This window comes from Eretmochelys imbricata, chromosome 26, assembly GCF_965152235.1.
Source record: "Eretmochelys imbricata isolate rEreImb1 chromosome 26, rEreImb1.hap1, whole genome shotgun sequence".
NCBI classification, from domain to species: Eukaryota; Metazoa; Chordata; order Testudines; family Cheloniidae; genus Eretmochelys; species Eretmochelys imbricata.
The window spans coordinates 13,030,001-13,050,541 of NC_135597.1; the positions used below are offsets into that span (position 1 = coordinate 13,030,001).

The following is a 20,541-nucleotide window of genomic DNA, read 5'->3' on the forward strand; positions in this document are numbered from 1 at the left end:
GTCCTGGGGCCGGTTTTGTTCAATATCTTCATAAATGATCTGGAGGATGGTGTGCATTGCACCCTCAGCAAGTTTGCAGATGACACTAAACTGGGAGGAGAGGTAAATACGCTGGAGGGTAGGGATAGGATACAGAGGGCCCTAGACAAATTGGAGGATTGGGCCAAAAAAAATCTGATGAGGTTCAACAAGGACAAGTGCAGAGTCCTGCACTTAGGATGGAAGAATCCAATGCACCGCTACAGACTAGGGACCGAATGGCTAGGCAGCAGTTCTGCAGAAAAGGACCTAGGGGTGACAGTGGACGAGAAGCTGGATATGCGTCAACAGTGTGCCCTTGTTGCCAAGAAGGCCAATGGCATTTTGGGATGTATAAGTAGGGGCATGGCCAGCAGATCGAGGGACGTGATCTTTCCCCTCTATTCGACATTGGTGAGGCCTCATCTGGAGTATTGTGTCCAGTTTTGGGCCCCACACTACAAGAAGGATGTGGAAAAATTGGAAAGCGTCCAGCAGAGGGCAACAAAAATGGTTAGGGGCTGGAGCACATGACTTATGAGGAGAGGCTGAGGGAACTGGGTTTGTTTCGTCTGCAGAAGAGAAGAGTGAGGGGGGATTTGATAGCGGCTTTCAACTACCTGAAAAGGGGTTTCAAAGAGGATGGATCTAGACTGTTCTCTAGCAGACGACAGAACAAGGAGTAATGGTCTCAAGTTGCAGTGGGGGAGGTTTAGGTTGGATATTAGGAAACACTATTTCACTAGGAGGGTGGTGAAGCACTGGAATGTGATTTCCTCAGTAGACAAACCCTTGACACCTTTTCTTAGTTCAGATCTAGACAAATTTACCTAGGCGAGGTGTGTGGATTTTTGACGGCCCAGTCGGCACAGCCGCCAGGGTTCCTTTTTGACCAGGCGTTCTGGTCAAAAACCGAAAACCTGGCAACCAGACCTGAAGAGCTTGTGCACTCTGTTTGGTCAGTGTAATGGAGCAGTTCCCATTTACACGTGCCCAAGAGCTGGCCTAGGAAGTTCAGACAGACCCTGCTTCAATGTTGCTCCCTAGAGCAGAGATTCCCAGCTCTTCCTTTGGTTGGACCACCTCTAGGTTCCAGAGCTGATTGGAACATGGGGGTGGGGGGGACAGAAGGTGTTTCAGTGGAAAATTTCAACAAACATTTTTTGTTGAAATCTTCAGCTGAAAACTGATTTTTTTTGACCAAAAAAAAAAAAAAAAAAAAAATCGCTGAAATCCAAAATGTTTTTAGCTGAAGATTTTCAGGTATTTGGTTTCTCCGAAGAAAAATAAGGACCACAGACACCTTCCACAAAGAGTTTGTTTTGCCAAAAACTCAATTTCCCCATCAGAAAGTTCTGGGGGAAGATTTCCTACCAGCCCTGTTAGGCGTCTCTTCCGTGCTCCAGGCTGTGGACCCTCGACATCAGAGCATGGCACATAGGTAGGGCTCTTCCTTTTCAGTTTTTATTTTATTTAATTTTCCCCAGGAATTTATCAGGGTTTATTACTACAACAAAACAGGTGAAAATTGGTGGAAAAAAAACTATTAATTTTTCTGGGTAAATATTGGGGTTTATTTTGGTGGACGAAAGGACGGCGGGGAAGTATTCAGTGGATGAATGCTTTGATGAATGGAATTTAATGTGGTTTGCTGCAGAACTAAACCAGAACTCAGAATACAAGGCTACCTCTGAATTTAAGAAAACAATCTCTCTCTAATCCCCAAATAAACCTTTTCATTTGAACAAACAGTTTACTGCTGTAGACTGAGCCTATAAATATTTACATTTAATAACTGGGCCACACCATTTGCCACGCATACAGTCAACTTCATCCTTTTCTCCTGGTTTTGTTTTTTAAAAACTTTTGAATCCTTCCTTGTGTTCCGAAACGCACTCCGATACAGATTTTCGTTTTCTTCCCATTTTAGTGGGTCAGATATTTAAACCGTTCCCTGCTAACAGCTTGAAATGTGTCTGGGGTGGGCGTCAGGGTCGTCAGTACGTTCAGATGTGCAGGCATTTCAGGGCTTGCGTGCGTGCCTGTTTGTTTATTGTGTGTATCTTCTAGCCTCGCTTCCACAGGCAGCTTTGCATAGACACACACAGACGAGTGTATTCTCGTAATACATATGGCGCATGCATTGTGTGGTATTTTCCTAATAAAACAAGTTATTTTGTATATATTTGAATGATACAAAAGTAGGATGAAAATTGGGGGGGGGGGGGAGGGGGAAGAATAATCCTTTTTGTAAAACCCGGGCTTGCACAGAGAACTCTCTTGCCTTCCTGTCCTTTTCTCGCTCTCCCCATCACCTCCTTTTGTCCCTGTTTTTTCTGCTCTGCAGGGGGGCAGGAACAGTTTGTATAGTGGGGGTGCTAAGAGCCATTGAACCAAACTGTAAACAGTGTATAAAATGGAAACCACTTCAAGCCAGGGGGTGGGGCAGCACCCCCAACGCCCCCAGTTCCAGCACCTATGCTGCTGTGTATCATGAATATATTTTAAATTCCCTTTTATTTTCATTTCTTTTTTGTTCCCCTTCCCTGGGTCCCTCCGTCCCACCCCCACAGTCCCATCCACTTTTCCTGGTGTCAAACCCTGTTCTCCTCCCCAATCTTCCCGCCATCCCCTTCCCTGGTAGCCCTCCTACATCCTCCTAAGGAAGTTTGTTTCACCTGCTGCTGGTAAGTTTGCTGAGGGAGGGAAAGTTAGGGGTACAATCACTCAGTTTTCCCTCCTCCCACTTTCTTTGGCCCATGACGTCTCCCCCACTCCCAAATTGGGCTCTGTCCTCCTTCCTAGGTGGGCCTACCTCCCAGTTGAGGAATACTGCCCTAGAAGGACCCTTACGAATCCCCGCCACCACCCATGCAAACTTTGATATGGAAATTACACCCTCATCAGAAAGAGGCTGAATGGGAGACATGGGCCGATTCTGAAAGGAGTATTATCATGATAAACAGGTAATTCTTCAAAGGGCTGCACAAACAATGCTACAAGGCAATTGTGCGCAGCTGAACTGGGGCTCTGGCCTGCGCCAAGGATGCTAGATCCTGCAGCTGTTCGCTCATTCTTATTCTCCAATCGCAGCTTTAAAACCCCCCCACCCCCATCATACAAAGAAGATCACCCATTGAACTGCAGGCCCACAGCCTACCGGGAAGGCAGGGAACAAAGCACCACATGCAGGGAAGGCGTGAAAAAAAGTTTTAATGCTTTTTAAAGGGTTAGAAATAATTGCAAAGGGAGAGAAGGAACCAGGAAGCACCCGAGGTCCTGAAGAATGGGTGCTCTGTTCTTAGAAGCACTTCCTGTGGACAATGGAAGGGCCGGCCTCGTCGTATTCTGGTTTGCTGATCCACATCTGCTGGAAGGTGGAGAGAGAGGCCAGGATGGAGCCTCCGATCCAGACGGAGTATTTACGTTCAGGGGGGGCGATGATCTGTCGAAACAATTGCAGACAGGATCCGGTGAAACAAGGTTGCGCACTTCCACAAGCCAGTTATGGTACGGACCCCTAGGCACACAGACTAAGAGCTGGTCTACTCTTAAAAATTAGATTGACCTAGCTACGTCGCTTGGGGCTGTGAAAAATTTCACACCCTGAGCACCATAGTTAGGTTGAACTAACCCACAGTGGAGACGCGGCTAGGTTGCTGGAAGAATTTTTCCGTCAACCTACCCACAGCCTCTCGGAGAGATGGATTAACTACAGTAACAGAAAAACCCCTTCTGTCGGTGTGGGAAGCATCCACACTACCGCAGCACACCTACAACCGGAGCTGTAGTGTAGACATGGCCTTCGACAGACAGGTCTGACCCTGCAAAGTGCCGAGCGCCCTGCATTCCCTTTGAGCTGAGTGCAAGGGGAGGGTCTGACTCAAAGGCCATTGAAATCCATGGGAGTCTTCCCAGTGACTCCACCTGGCTTTGGATCAGGCCCTAACGGCATGCTCCACCTCACAGGATTGAACCCATAAAAACCAAACCAGTTTCGGTTACTGCACGTGCTGACTTGGAATCAGTGGTAGGGAATTTCTTCTCCTTATAAGCTATAGGAGACATTTTTTAAAGTTCCTAAGGGATTTAGGAGCACAGGCTCTTTGGGACAGGGAGTTTTTGTCTATATTTGTACTGCCCCTAGCAAAGTGGGTCTGGTCCATAGAGTTGAAGGCCAGAAGGGACCACCAGGTCATCTAGTCTGACCCTCTGTATATTACAGGCTACCAACACCACCCAGCACCCACACACCAAACCCAATAACCAAGATTAGGCCAAATGACTGGGGCTTCTAGGTGCACTGGTAAGACCATTCATAAATAATAATAAATCCCATTCAAAGTCCCTTCTTTGCTTTATATTAAATCTTCCCCTTTAGTATTAACAAGCAGCTTTCTGGAGTTAGAAACTTTTCGGCCAAACTATGCACTGCTTGGCTCTGCAATACTGAGCACAGTGGAAAGTTTGTGTGAAAAAGAGTCGCAGAACAGTCCTACTTTGTTATTAAAAGGTGACTTCTGCCTAGGTAGTGGAGGGTCATGCTCAGTTGCGTGAGTTAATGGAACAAAGGGGATCAAACTATGGATGTGAAATGCTGGTCATTCGGACGACCTTCTAAATGTGGGAAAACAAAGGCTCTACATGGATATTTTGATTCACTCTCACTGGGAAAAGTTTTACAGCCAAACGTTTTCTGAAGTAACTCTGCGTGATCAGGTTATAGATGGTGCGTGTAGGGCAGGGGTTCTCAAACTTCATTGCACCGCGACCCCCTTCTGACAACAAAAATTACTACACGACCCCAGAAGTGGGGACCGAAGCCTGAGCCTGCCCGAGCCCTACCGCCTTGGGTGGGGCCGGGGGGGACAAAGCCAAAGCACCACGGCCCCATGCGGGGAGCCTGTATCCTGAGCCCGACCATCCAGGGCTGAAACCCTCAGGCTTCGGCTTTGGCGCCAGGCAGCAGGGCCCAGCAAGTTTAATGCCAGCCCTGGCTACCCCATTAAAACGGAGTTGCAACTCACTTTGGGGTCCTGACCCTCAGTTTGAGAACTGCTGGTGTAGGGAGAGAAAAGCATAGCAGCCAAGAACTAAGACGTACTTTAATCTTCATTGTGCTGGGAGCCAAGGCTGTGATTTCCTTTTGCATCCTGTCCGCGATCCCAGGGTACATGGTGGTGCCCCCGGAAAGGACGTTGTTGGCATACAGATCCTTACGAATGTCGATGTCGCACTTCATGATGGAGTTGTAGGTGGTCTCGTGAATTCCAGCAGACTCCATGCCTGTGGGGAAGCAGCATAGGATCAGTGTTGTATTACTACTCACCAGCACCTTTCCTCCTTCCAAGCCTGGTCCGTCTCCCTCTGGAGTCTGTGGGGGTTGCTCCATTGATTGCAATGGGAAGTGCATCAGGCCATACATAACCTTCTTCCCTTATAACCTGAATCTTCATGTGCACCTAGCTAGTGGGGTGGTTGCTTCACACAGGCCTATGAATAGTTACTACCGTGATCAGTACTTTATATAAGTGACAGACTGCCCTAGGGTCAAGCAGCAAATCCAGCCCCTGTACTTAGACTGAGAATTCTTTAGGCACTGTTTTTTGGTTTGGCATTTGTACAGCACCTAGCACCTGGGCACCACAGCAATACAAATAATATATATGCACTGTCTATTGTGGAGCCATGGCTGCATCTTCTATCCCCAGGCTGAGAGGTTCTAATTAAATCCAAAGGCCTCTGCTCTCATGTACACCAGGGAAGCTTTCAGTGACAGCTGCCTTGAACCCACATAACCAAGCAGAGTCTGGCTCTCCTCCTTTTCTCCTATTCATGGCAATTAGAAGAGAAAACAAACCATGATCACCTGAGGAATTGCACCCTCTTAAATTTGCCTCAAGCATTAACAAGAGAGAGTCCCACTGTGGAAAATATGGAATGTAGAAGGGTGGGGGAAGATGTTACTAGTATATCCCCATCCCATCTGTCCCAGTATTTAAACAGACGGAAAAAATAAATAACCCAACCAACCACTAGGAGGGTGGTGAAGCACTGCAATGGGTTACCTAGGGAGATGGTGGAATCTCCTTCCTTAGAGGTTTTTAAGGTCAGGCTTGACAAAGCCCTGGCTGGGATGATTTAGTTGGTGTCGGTCCTGCTTTGAGCAGGGGGTTGGACTAGATGACCTCCTGAGGTCTCTTCCAACCCTGATATTCTATGATTCTATGAACCTACCCTCCCTTTTCCCCTCTCCTGCCATATCAGTTAATATATTTAGAAATGGGCTCTACCCAACCCATCAGATCCAAACAGCCTTACGCTCTGGATCCAGATCTGAAAGTTTCAGAATCTTTACATGAAAAGGGGCTGGAATTGAATGGACCCTCACCAATGAAGGACGGTTGGAAGAGGGTTTCCGGGCAACGGAAACGCTCATTGCCGATGGTGATGACCTGACCGTCAGGCAGCTCGTAGCTCTTCTCTAGGGAGGAGGAAGAGGCAGCTGTGGCCATCTCGTTTTCGAAGTCCAGGGCCACATAGCACAGCTTCTCCTTGATGTCGCGCACGATTTCTCGTTCGGCTGTGGAAGGCAGGAGCAAGCACTGTTAGCCTCACAGCTCAGACACAGTCTCTGTTCCGCTGGGCCGAAGGTGGGGAGCACCAAGCAGCGATGGAGCAGAGCTGTCAGAACTACGGGGCCCATTTTCATTTAACCGTGAGAGCTGATTAACAAGGGGAAACAAGTTACCCAGGGAAGTGGTGGATTCTCTGTCCCTTGGGGTCTGCAAATCAAGCCTAGATGCCTTTCTGGAAGATGCTTTAACCAAACACAAGATACTGGGCTCAATTCAGGGGTAACTGGAGACGACTGAATGGTCTGTGATATACAGAAGGTCAGACTAGATGATCCCTTCTAGCCTTAAACTTTATGAATTTAGTCTGGCCACATCATGAGATGTGACCTCTGCCAGCAGAGAACTGTGTCATCATTAAATATTGTCCCCCATCTATGACCTCCTTTTGCCCCCCCAATCACAAGCCTCACATCACCCTCTAGCGCCTCATTAAATGCCACCCGTGTTGCCTCATGTTGCCTCGTGATCAGAATTTTCCCCACTCCCTCTAGATACCGAGGGCACCTTCTCTCCACAGTGCTCCAAGGGATCCATTGGCTCAAAAAGCTGAGTTTACCCACTTGGTACTCATTAGCCTGTCTCCACACCCCCAGGTCACTGTGCTGAACCCACAGAGACCAGACCAAAAGCTCCCCTTCGTACCAGTGGTGACAAAAGAGTAGCCTCTCTCCGTGAGGATCTTCATGAGGTAGTCAGTAAGATCGCGACCAGCCAGATCAAGACGCATGATCGCATGGGGCAGAGCGTATCCTTCATAGATGGGGACATTGTGAGTGACACCATCCCCGGAGTCCAGAACGATACCTGGAGACAATGGAAAGAGCGGAGTTAAGAGAGGTCTGTGGATCTGCTGGCCCTGCGTCTCTCTTACGTGCAGCAAGCAAAGAGAAACACATGCATCAGTTATTAACATAATAATTCCACTCCTCACAACAAGCTGAGCTCTTCGGGGAGGAAATATGGTCCAGTGGTTGGAGCGCTAGCATAGGACATGGGAAACCCACGTTCAAATCCCTGTTCCACCACAGCCTTCCTGTGTGACCTTGAACAAATCATTCTGTGCCTCAGTTCCCCATCTGTACCATGGGAATAACAGCACTGCCCTGCCTCACAGGGGCATATGAGTATAAATATGTTAAAGTGTGTGAGGCCCCGAGATCTCTACCTCTCTAAATAACTTAGATTGGCAAAGAGAGGGTCATTTGATTTAAAATATTTTTGCCCCCAGCAGGGCTAAATCCTCTGCTCCGGTATGTAAAAGAGGGAGATGGTAGCAGGAAGTTAGAATAACTTTGTGATGCATGGATAGATATCCCTGGCAAGCGTGCCAGCCTGCACACCCAGGGGACGTGTTCAAATGGAAGGGTTTGCCTGCCTCTGCCCTCCCAGCTGGCTAGCACAGACCCTACCGTCACTAAGAAGTTCCAGCCAGGGGCAGCTTAGGCCATACTGTGCTCTTGCCGGGAGGAGCAGCAATGTATGCTGCACTGAGGCCCCCTGGCCTCCTATGAGAACGCTTACTCTGTGCCATCAGGAGATCCGTTGTAGGGGACACAGCTGCCAGCGTCCCTGCTCCATCTCAGAGCTGCTCCCCAAAAGAGCAGGATTTAGGCGGACCAATAGTTTGGGTGTCTACCCAGTAGTGGATTTAAACTGTCCTGAGAAAATGCAGCTCCCATTGAATTCGGGGAGAATTGTGGGTGCCCAGCACTTCTGCAAAATCAAGCCGACAGCACCTACGCGTCATCCGTGGCAGAGGAGGGAAGAGAACTACTCACCAGTAGTACGGCCAGACGCATAGAGGGACAACACAGCTTGGATTGCAACGTACATGGCGGGGACATTAAAGGTTTCAAACATGATCTGAAAAGAATACCCATTCAAATGTTAAGAAACACCTGGGGCGGTTGGGTCCCACAATGCACCCAAAAGCCCAGTGAAAGTAGGTTGAGTTTTCGGTATCCTAACTCTTCAACCGCTATCTGGGCTGGGGCTCGGCTGGGTAAATAGAGAATTACATCATCCACTGCAACAGCAGAACCTCTGGGTTCCTGATCTGCTAGTTATGGATAGTCTCTGCGAGGTGTGGACAGGGGACATCACCCATAGCTAAGAGCAAGATCTAAGGGCATCCCATTCTACAGATGGACCAGCACCTCCCACAGCTCAGCTGTATTTCTCCAGACAACTTCCGAGAGGGGATCGAGTTGGCGTTTGCCATCTAACCAGTTGCGGACCATTTTTATCCACCAATGATATCAGCAAAGGCTGGACATCAGGCAGCTAAAGCAAAGCTCTTCAACTATGTATCTAGCTTCTCAGATCCCAACACACTAAAGATGTTTCGGGGACTCCAGAAGAGCAAGAGTCCCCCCCACCAGTATACAGTCTGGTTAGATTTCCCTCCGGATGGGACAGTACCTACCATGAGACTAATGGAGGGAACGTTCCAGGAAGTTGATGTTTTACCTGGGTCATCTTCTCACGGTTCGCCTTGGGGTTCAGGGGCGCTTCTGTGAGAAGGGTGGGGTGTTCTTCCGGAGCCACTCGTAATTCATTGTAGAAAGAGTGGTGCCAGATCTAGGCCGGAGGACACAAAACGATAATGGTAGCTCAGACTCCGTGCTGAAGGATCAGTTCTTCTGACTGGTTACATGGAGGGAACGGATATGCCCTGTCCACACCAGGGGTTGGCAGCAGTGTAGCTATGCTGTTGACTGGAATCGGGGTAAAGCCACAGCATGGACCAGACTTCAGTCTAGAAACAGGCCTGAGCTGGAAAATCCAGACTCATCCACATTAACCCCTTCAGCCCAGAATTAAACTGCAGCTAGAATGCAGCCACAAGACAGCTGCACGGGAGTGAAGCAAAGAGTCAGATTTTGGGGCCCAGTCCTACCTCCATCCACCCACCCAGATCTGAGATTAAAACTGAGGGCTTGATTTATGATAAAAGGGAACTGAATTTGTACAGCTGGGCTAAAATACAAGCTGGGGTCTGCAGTGGGAAGGAGGGGAAGTGACCATCCATCGGGTGTGTAAGCCACATGGAATGAGAGGGATTGATTAGGATGGTTCAAGGGGGAATAGCTAAGAGAGATAAGAGGACGTTAAGCAAAGGGGAATACTGGCTGTATCTCAGGAAACACTTCCTGAGGCTGTAAAGTCATCTCCCCAATGAATGGGGCAGAAGACTGGACAAAGCCCTGAAAATTAGAGGGGTTTCTGTAGCTGCCATTGTTATATCATCTGTGTAATACACCTGTTAAGTGTGCCATGTCCCCCTCTAATGGCTGGCCCCATGGCGCATAACAGCCTATTACCATCAGCAACTGATGGAGTCATTCCTTTAGCTCAAGCGGGAGAGGCCTGTGGTTTGGAGATAAAGGGTAAAGGATCCAACCCTTGCTGATGACCCATAGTGGAGGCTGTTATGTAAATGCTGTAAAAACAGTCCTGCATTGGCCACAGCTGATGTACAATGTAAAGACTTTGGCGTTGGACCCAACAATAAAAAATTCACCCAGCTGTCACCGCCACAGTCATTGGCAAACACGCTGGGAACCACCAGAGCCAAAAGCGTGAGCTGCTACACCTTGAGCCAAAGAGCCAGCCTCCCTAGCGGGGGCTGTTAAACTCATCCCCTGAGATCAGGCACAGACAGGGGACTTGCAACACCATCTCCAGCGAGTGACGCGAGCACATTTTGAACTTAGGAAAGGAAAATTCAAAGAATCCTTGGCTGGCTCCCTGGTTTTTCTATTTGACTCCCCAGAAGAGTGGGATTCTTAAAGGCAAATGGGTGCAAATGATCAAAACCATTTGAAAAATAACAGTGGAGAAAGTTTGGTGGTTTTTTTGGTTTTTTTGGCCAATTGAGTCCAAAGGAGAACAAGAGCTCCCTGCCCTACCTTCTCCATGTCGTCCCAGTTGGTGATGATGCCATGTTCGATGGGGTACTTGAGAGTAAGGATTCCTCTCTTGCTTTGAGCCTCGTCCCCTACGTAGCTGTCTTTCTGGCCCATACCCACCATCACACCCTAGAAAACAACAAGGGAGATGTTAACAGTCAAGCTCACCTCCATGGGGCAGAAGAAAACTGTCCAGTAGCTCAGATACGCACACTGATCCATACGCCTATTTATCTTACCATCATTGGCAGCAGAAATATTGGGCAAAACCTGAGGTTCTTGCTCAGTTTTCATTCAGTCCGACCTTAGGGCCAAACTAATGGGTTCTAATGAGACTATTCCCAGATGAACATGTGATTCAGCCACTATTTGCACCTGTGGAGTTTATTCCTGCTTGAAACTGGGGTGAGCTGTTCCAGTGCAAATTGCAGCATGGCCTGTCTACACTGATGTCACTGTACCAGTGGCTGAACGTGGGGTAAATTCACGGTGTAGGCAGGCCTCCCTCCGTGGAGCAGCAACAGTATCAGAATCAGGCCCTTAGAAATGGCTTAAGGCCAGATCCTGATCTCCGGTTAGTCCAGAATCTGTGGAGCTGCTTTGGAGTTACTCCAGATTCACAGCAGCACAACCCAGCTGAGAATGAGACCCAATCAATTATCATTTTTATGCCCAAATTCATCAGTTACCTGCCACGGATTTACATCAGGGATACATTTGGCCCTTAGAACACCCCTCTTTTGCAGCAATCTTGTTGCTTGTACACATGGGAATGAAACAACATTAAAAACTTTCCATGGCGTTGGCAGAATGACACAGTGACAGCAAGGTGCAGCAGACTGAACACGGGACTGGGCACTTGGAAGTCCTGAGTCCCAACTTCATCTCTAACACTGGACTCAGGCCTGCTCCCAGTGGGGGTCAATTGGAGTTTTGCTGTTAAGCAAAGAACAGGGTCAGGGCTTACCACTGGTTATGGAGTCTTGGCATTCCCATTTAATCCATACGGGTCTGTCTACACTGCATTGTAAACTCAGATCTGCAGACCCAGGCTTGTGGACTCAGTGTTTCAAAGCCTGCTCTTGAGCGTCCACACTGCATCATAAACCTGGGTTTACAATTGCTGGACTTGGGTCTCACAGCTGTGTTAACGTGTCCGTACTGTGCCAGGCAGAGCTTCTGTTTCAGGTCTGCAGCTTGAACTGCGTTCACACTGCAAAGTGGCAGGGTTGGACCCAAGTCACAGTGGGACTCAGGCTCTGAACGCCCACCCCAGCAGAGTCCTAGGGCACAGAGTCTGAACACCTGCTGACCTGAGCGAGTCGAAAGACAAAGGTGTCCAGCTCCAGTCTGGATCACCCTGATATTGGACATTGGACTATAACCCAATGTCTATAACTATGGGGGGAGGGATAGCTTGGTGGTTTGAGCATTGGCCTTCTAAACCCAGGGTTGTGAGTTCAATCCTTGAGGGGACCATTTAGGGATCTGGGGCAAAAATTGGGGATTGGGCCTGCTTTGAGCAGGGGGTTGGACTAGATGACCTCCTGAGGTCCCTTCTAACCCTGATCTTCTATGAACCTATGGAACTAATTCAGAAAGAACTCTTTGCAACTCTAAAGCTCACCATCTCTACTATGAAACTGACCTAAGAATTTTATTCAAGCCTGTATGTATAATGATCTTTTTACCTATCCTCTCTCTTTTCTTTTTTAATAAATTTTAGTTTAGTTCATAGGAATTGGCTGTAAGCGTGTATTTGGGTAAGATCTGAAATATTCATTGACCTGGTGGGTAATGTGCCCGGTCCTTTGGGATTGGTCGAACTTTTTATATAATGAACAAGATTTTCAGTAATGCTCATCATATTTGACTTGGCTGTCTGGGTGGGAGCCCAAGGTTGGATTGTTTTAAGGGAACTGTATTTTTGGCTTCTGGGTAACCAGTGAGGTACTGTAGGAGCTGTCTGGTTGCTGGCTTGGTGAATCTAATTATTAGAATAACCACCAGGGTGGGGGATTGTCTGCCCCATTCTTTGCAGTTTGCCCTGATTGAGCAATCTCAGTGTGGCCCCCCTGGGACCACAATCACACGTGTGGACACAGGGCCATCCCTAGCTATTCTGGGGCCCTACACAGTGCCCCAGGCCTCCGCACGGAGATGGGGGGGGCTGGCTTGAGGGGCAGAGAGAAACCGCCCCCCAGCATTCACCGGTGGCGTGGCTAGGGCTGGGTCGCTGCACTTCCCACTGCCGGTGGGTGTAGGCCCTGCCCTGCTGCAGTCCTCAGGGGCAGAGGCTTGGGGAAGGCACGGAGTGGGGCTGGGGCTGGGGCGGAGCAGGGAGGGGCAAGAGGCAGGGCTGGGGCAGCACGCAGCTGTGCTGGGCACCAGGAAACGTCGTGCCTCAAATTTCCTGTGTGCTTTGCGTATGGGTAAGGACGGCCCTGTGTGGATGGAAGAGGGGCTTGGGTGTCAGAGCCTGGGCTTAGCGTGCAATATGTCTCTAGCTCCTTTGCTCCCATCTGTAAAATGGGGATAATAATAGGTACCTGCTTCCCAGAGGCATTGTGAAGGTTGGTTAGTTAAATGCCTATGCAGCATTTTGAGGCCAGTGACAGCTAAGTAACAATAAGTAGATTAAACAATCAGAGGCAGCTGCTTTGACTCTGCAAACGCTGGGGGTAAAAGCCCTCTTCCCTCAGAGCCCAGGGCAAGATGCAACGCCGGGCACCAGCAGCTCTATAGATACTCCCATCTCAGAGCTGTAAAGCCCTGACCCAATCCGTGTGCCACGCCCGCCAGCAGGAGCAGCAGGCTGACGGCGGCTGGCCCTCTGCCCAGCGCTTGGGCTGCAGCTTTCTGCGTCAGCCGCAGGCTGGCCAGTTTCGTATTGCTCAAGCAATGTTACAAAGACATGCTGAGGCTACGACTGCCACTGATTGGGCTACCAGGCCAACACAGCCCCCAGGATGTGACTCTGCCTTGCTCATCCTAGAAAACCGCCCTCCCGTTAAAAAGAAAGATCAGAAGGTCCCCGCTCAGTCCCACCCCCCATCTTTAAATTCACGGTAACTCCGCTGACGCCCGTGGCGTTGTATCAGCAGCGGCTTTCAGAGGAGAACCTGGTCCACGATCTTCGTTTCAGGCCACCGAGGATTCACCCAGTTTCACTCCCACTGGGATGGTTTTCTCAGCTAGGACTAAAGCCTGCCCTGGAGGTGATAAAGCAAAGTCCGGCGATCGGCTACACTGAATGCTTCAGAAAGACTGAACGCCCTGTATATCATGAGCAACAGACCCTGGAGCACTCTGACAACGGCAGTCTCAAGTCAGCTTCTGGCTCCAGACAGGAGGAGATCATATACCCAGGGTCTGTCCAGACGTTCCTGTACACCAATAACGCCGAGAAAGACAGTAGCAGGACACAGCCCAGGAATGTCATCTGAGCAGGGGGTGAACAGCAGGTTCTGTGACCGCAGAATGGAGGCCTGCTCTATACTGCCAGGCAGGTGCACAGTACCTTGTTAACGAACAAGAACAGGCTGACTCCCTGCCGTAAAGATTTTATGATCTAAGCCAAGTCAAGAGCAGCAGGGGGAGATCACGAAGGAAGGACTGAGGGTGGGAAAGACTATGTGACCTGTGTTCAGTTGGAAGAGGCTGACATGCACATTTTGAGAGTTAGTTTTACCACATATAAAGTAATTTACAACTAAGATTCCTTAAAGGGCTTGCACTGGGCAGAGCCTTTCCTTCTGCATCCTCCTTGCTTTCATGAACACACGGGCCAAAGGCTCACAGTCCTTGCTCTTCCCCCCAAAATCAGCTCTCGCATGCAACCCCAGCACTCCTACCCCTTTTACATTCTGGGTCCGGACGCTGAGTTATTATCAACCCCAGTGGGATCAGATGACCAATGTACTAACCCTAACCGCACCCCAGGTCCCTTCCCTGCTCCTCAACTGCATCCCCTGGAATATGCAATCCTCCTGAAGCATTTAGAAGCATATAGGACAGGAGACATTTCCATTTTAGTTAAGCTCTGGAACAGGTTCCCTAGGGAGGTTGTGGAATCCCCATCACTGAAGGTTTTTAAGAACAGGTTGGACAAACACCTGCCAGGGATGGTCTAGGTTGACTTCATCCTGTCTCAGCGGGAGGGGCTGGACTAGCTGAATAAATTTGGGTTTAAGAGTGCTTTACAAACATTCATTAAGCCTCACAACACTCCTTAGGAGGCAGGGCAGCACCAGCCCCATTTTAGAGAGGGGTAAATTGAGGCATGGAGCAGTTACAGACATTTTCAGAAGCATCCCACTCATTTTGGAGGCCCAGCTCAAGGCCCTTTAAGCCCGATTTTTTCCAAAGTGCTGACCACCCGCCACTCCAGCCGAAGCCAATGGGAGCTGCGGGTGCTCAGCTCCTCTTCAGATTCCCCCGGGACGTCTCAGATTCAGCCCTCAAGAACTGGGGCACGCAAACATCAGCCATCGCTTATGAAAAATGTTGGCTTCAGCCTCTTGCCCAAAGTCTGCCACAATGCTGGGAACCCTGGGGTCCTGACTCCTCTTAGTCGTATTGCCATCGGAGTCTTAGTCACGAACCCACCCCCGTTGGGCTAATTGCTGTACAAACACGGAATCAAAAGACAGTTCCTGCCCCAATGGGCTTATCAACCTTTACATTAAGATTCCATTTATATAGGTTTAATACATGACTCCGAGATGTTACAACCACATTTTAGGCATGAGCTAGCGATGGTTATCAGCACATCAGCAGAACGTGTTATAGATGGCTATAAGCAACCCACTGACCACTTGGACTCTATAAAAAAATTCATCAGCCACTTATCAAAACACCTATTAATCCTATGTCAAGCCTTGACACATGGAACTGTAATAAAAAAGTTGGCCAACAATTCATCAGATTTTAGGGCCCGATTAGGATGGATTGGCTGGGTCACCAACCAGGCTGGTATTGTCCAAGTCCAACATGTGATGAACATGAAAGAGCGTCTCAACTCAGTCCACCCCAGCCCCAATTATGCAAGTATTTTCCATACAGCATTCCCCTGGATTGAATGGGACTTCCTCATGCCTCTTGGCTCAGGCCGACAGTATTGTCTTAAGGGGGGGGGAGGGTCGACTGCCATTGAGGTACTGCACAAACCTGGTGACGAGGGCGACCCACTATGGATGGGAAGACAGCGCGTGGGGCGTCATCGCCGGCAAAGCCAGCCTTGCACAGCCCGGAGCCATTGTCGCAGACCAAGGCAGTGGTCTCCTCTTCACACATGGCGGAGCTGAGAGATGCTGGAATTCAGAAGCACCTGGAAGAGGCAGAGATGAAGGGGAACGTTAAAAATTACATGCGGCTCTGAATGGCTAGTCAAGGATTGGACCGAACACCACGCTCAGCTCCACCCATCCGACCGCAGAGGAGTCAACAGAGTGCTACAGGGGAGAGCGGAATCGAACCCCACATTTTCAAGGAGTTCAACTGAGAAAGCAAGTTCACAAAAGCTACATAAGCATGCCCTGGAGCCTCAGCTGGTGCGAATCCATGTAGCTCTGCTGAGATCAATGGAGTTACAGAAATTTTCCTCCGCTACGGTTCTGGCCTACTGAATGCAAAGATCCTACGGACCATATAGTTGGTCACATACAGAGGCAGGTGAGATTGAGATGGAGATAAGAGATTCAGATCACTGGGTCTATATTCACTCAGACAGCTCGATCTGTGTCAGTCACTGCAGGCCCCCCTTGGCGTGTAAAACAAAAGATTATTCATCAATCAGAAAATTCAGTCACGAAAAGGCTACACCAGTGGTTAGAACCATCTGGCAAAGGCTCAGCCAAATGAAATGAGCCTTACGCCTCGCCCCAAAAGCTGCAGCAGGTACATTTTCAAGCCAGAAGGGACCATTACGACCCACCTAGCCTGGCCTTCTGCAGAACACAGGCCAGAGAGCCTCACCCAGGGAGTCCTTCATTGAGCCCCTAATTCCGGTTTGGCCTAGAGCCGATCTCCTAGAAAGAGACCCAGTCTTGACTTAAAGAATCCAGCTGATTGAGAATTCACCACACCCAGTGATTAATTACCCTCACATTTAACATTCTTAACTTTATTTCCACTCTGGATCTGATGACCAACCAGAGAAGGAGCGTTCTACAGCCTTCCATTGCAGTCACCCTGCCTCCTGCTCTCAGTAGCTCATGCCGAAGAGCTGTTAGGAGAAGCACCTCAGTTAGACTCAGCTGCTGAGATGGAGTATGGGGAGAGAGGCCTCCTCTAAAGTTGCCAGCTCCAAAACCTTGCAGCCAATGCCTTGGGTTGCACTTGGAAGCAGAGAGGATGCCTGGGCCTTGCCCAGAGCACAGATCTCACAGGCCTGCACTAAACAGGCACCCCCCAAAAGTCACCTTTTAGGGGCAGCTTTGGAAGCCAAGTCAAGAGACCTAGGTTTGAGTCCTTCCTGCAGAGGCTGAGAGCGAATCACAGAAACTAGAAATGAAGGAGACACGGCGAACTGGGGCACCGTGTCCATGTTGTTAAAGGTGGTCTAACAGGTCCTTTTTGGAGACTAGCCTCAATTCTTCTCTCAGCTGCAGCAGCAAAGTCCCATTGAAGGGACTTCAATGGGGTTGCATTGGAGGGAGAGTCAGATTCACCCCGCTCCCTTTAAGGAAGTTCCTTTTGAGAATCTCCCTACGCTGACAGGGCCTGCACTACAGAAGTCAGTGGGAGTTTTGCCACTGACTTACGTGAGCATAGGTTGAGGCTCTTCAAGAGGTGTGGTCCATGACATAACAGATGGACCAAGCTCAATGAGGAGGTGCAAACTCTGCGGCTGACGGCAGCTATGTAGTGAATGGAACGTCAAGGGGGTCCGGCTCTCACAGTTGAAAGCTTGAATGAGAGAACGTCCTTGGTCTGACAGACAAGGCCCACATGAAGGCCGGGAATCAGAGAGATGTTAGAAATGAACCTGCTGAAGGGGGAGTTTTAACATCATGTACCTAGTTGGCAATAGGAAAAAACAAATCAATGGTTCAGAGAGGGATAATCCACCGTGGAGCTGGATATAGGTTTTAAACATCCGCCCAGCTTCGGCGGAGCTTCCTTTGATACAAGACCAGGCATAACTATAAAAAGTCTCCAAGCCTAACTGGCTTTTTACTACAGCCCATTGGTAAAAGTTAACACAGACATAACAACATCACTATTGGCATCAGTATAACCAGAGATGGGCCAAAGGCCCTGTCTGTCCATCATTCAGTGCATGGCCTAGTGGTTTGTATTTTGTTTTAAACTGCATTGCATGCCCATTAGTTTGTACAGCTGCCACCTGGCCAGATGTGCAGTACTGCACACATGGAAGAGAAAAGTCTCCAGCCACAAAGTGCAGGGAGACTCTGGGCTCGTGCTATGAACCTGATAACTCAGTTCAAGTCAGAGGAGTTGCTCTGAAGTTACACAGCAGAATCTGGCCCCTTGTATATAAATAACAAAGCAAGCCATACAACGGCTCATTGTCTTTTAACGAGTTAGTTTCCTCATTTGCCCTGTACTTGATAATGCTGACCCCTTGATGGACAGCCAAAGTGGGGAGATTGGAGATGCCTGGTTTAAATGTACTGCTGTTATGGCCAGGAACCTGTTAGGAGAAAGCAGCTGCACTTTAGAAATACAGGGCTTGAGTCTTCTCTCAAAGCACCCACTTCAGTGCAGTTACCTGTGATGGATGCCAGAGCTCACATCCCAGAGGGATGTAATGGGGGATTCCTGACCAGCTGATAGCATTGCAGAGAAGCCCACCAGGGAAGAGATTGGGGAAGGAGATGACTTGCAGCATTGCAGCATTGCTGGGCAGCCTGGGGGAAATCGTGCTAATGTACATTTCACTGCTTCCCTCAGACCCTTTTAAAATCCCTGGGCCAGATCCTCAGCTCCAATGGAGCAATGTCCATTTACATCAGCTGAGGATTTGCCCACCCACGACTGCTGGAAAACAGTCATTCCAGGAATTACTCAGACCCAGTGGCAGGCTAATTATCCCTCCTGTTTAAGCTTTTGGAGAGTATTTTATAAAAACTGTATAAAGTCCTCTAGCCTGTGGCATGCAGGAGGCCAGTCTAGATGAACTAATGGTTCCTCCTGGCCGTAGAATCTATGAATCAAACCAGACTGAATTCCAGCCAAAGTCCTAGCTCTTTTACTGTCAAAGCTACTGATCCAAACGACTCGTCCTTCCCTAAAGCAGAAGGCTAATCCATCATCCAGATTCCCACAATGCATTAATTTAGTGTATCTAATTTGGGGGCCTGCTTGGTTTTAAAAGAAAAGTGAATAGCAATAATAATGCCATGCTGAGTCTTATCTAGCATTTTTCATCCATCCATCCCAAAGCAATTTACAAAGAAGGTCAGTATCATTTCACAGATGGGGAAACAGAGGCAATCCTGAGTCCCAAACCAGTGCTCCATTCATGAGGCCACACTGCCTCCCCGGTAGTCCTTATTCATAGCCAAGGGTGGCAAAGCGAATAAGCTCTCCAGGGCAGGGGCTGCATCTTTCTCCTAGTGTGATCAATGCCTGGTGGATGCTACAGGACTAGAAGAAATAATCAGTCTTGCAGTCCTTACTCATGCAAATCTCCCACTAAAGTCAGTGAGAGTTTGCTTTGAGCATGATCCCTGATGGAAGAGACCTGCCCATGAAATTAGCATAATATTTGACACCCCAGCATCCAATGGAAAATCTACTGTAAAAAAAGAAGTATGAGGAAGTTAACATGATTGGTCAAAATTAATGCATGCGAGCTCAGATTCTGATCTACCTGTGCCAGTCACAGAGGAGTTACTCCTGAGTCATGCTAGCGTAAGTATAATCAGAATTAGGCCCCCCAGGTCCAGTCAATGCGACGTATACACTTCAGTGCAACTGGTAGCGTATGATATGCCTCTGTAGACATTTATGCATGTTGTGTGGTCTGGAATCACACTACATGTGTGAAATATTTCTGTAGTCAGTCAGATTCTCTTCAATTCCACCGCCTTCGATAGGAAGGATGCTAGATTTATGCTGATGGAACTGAGATCAGAATCTGGTCCAATCCGACTTCAAATAGCTGTAAATCAGGGCAGAATCTGACCCTTTGTCTTTAGTTTAACTGTACATCTCTCTAGAAAAGCCCCTTGGGATAAAAGCAGAAATAAAAACATTGGCAATTCTGTTGCGGGGGGAAAAGGGGAGAGAAATATTTCTCCTTTAAACCTCACATTGGCGCTTAATTCCTCAGCTTCCTGGCAGCATCAGTGGGGTAAACATGATGCCCCCGCTTAACTGCAGCAGTAACATTGATCTATTCCTCCAGCACACTGGAAGACAGAGGGCTAGATGCTGATTTCATTTACAGAGGTGCCAGTCTAGAGTAAGCCTAATAGCTTCTGTGGAAACCAGCATCAGACTCTAGCCTTCATTCCTGAGGTTCACTTCTCCACTTTGAACAGCCCTATAAACTATGGTTTCTCCCTGGAGGATATTGCAATTCCCCTTCAAGACAAATTTCCTGTTATAAGAGACTGCAGAGGCATGAAAGCAGGTATCAGCTCTCTGAGAAACACGGGCAGTTTTCCTTTTATCCAGTTTGCAACAGTCCCTGATGTCCATCATTCTTTATCAGTATGAATCAGAGTCTGAGACAAACCACACTGGGACTCCAGTAAACACAAACATGAGCCTACATCACAGGCTTTCCCAAAAATGGAAATAGTTTTCCCAACTCCTGGTTTGCAGAAGGCCACTCCCAACATTTCGCTTCCTGTCTGGAGACAACGTGGAGGAGCTCCTACAATAAGATGCAGCCCAGAGGAGGGGGAGAGAAAGCTGTCAGCATTTACCAGTGAGCCCTGTCAATTTCAGTTCCCACTGAAGACAACAGAGCATTATTAAGAACAAGTGGCCAATAAGAA

At 48.7% G+C, this 20,541-nt stretch overlaps 1 protein-coding gene across 6 annotated transcripts in view; it reads right to left on the minus strand.

The window, feature by feature from the left end:
- Window positions 1-3,225: 3,225 nt before the first annotated feature.
- The window catches only part of ACTG2 (actin gamma 2, smooth muscle), a 39,764-nt gene continuing 22,448 nt past the window's right edge, over window positions 3,226-20,541 (minus strand). For all 6 annotated transcript variants that reach the window (XM_077805973.1, XM_077805975.1, XM_077805974.1 and 3 more), the window contains 8 exons: window positions 15,737-15,896; window positions 10,568-10,696; window positions 9,126-9,236; window positions 8,435-8,519; window positions 7,299-7,460; window positions 6,410-6,601; window positions 5,123-5,304; window positions 3,226-3,463 (listed from right to left, as the gene is read on the minus strand). In XM_077805973.1, coding sequence (XP_077662099.1) covers window positions 3,320-3,463; window positions 5,123-5,304; window positions 6,410-6,601; window positions 7,299-7,460; window positions 8,435-8,519; window positions 9,126-9,236; window positions 10,568-10,696; window positions 15,737-15,862 — 1,131 coding nt within the window. In that variant the 5' untranslated portion in view covers window positions 15,863-15,896 and the 3' untranslated portion in view covers window positions 3,226-3,319. The remainder of the gene's footprint in view (window positions 3,464-5,122; window positions 5,305-6,409; window positions 6,602-7,298; window positions 7,461-8,434; window positions 8,520-9,125; window positions 9,237-10,567; window positions 10,697-15,736; window positions 15,897-20,541) is intronic.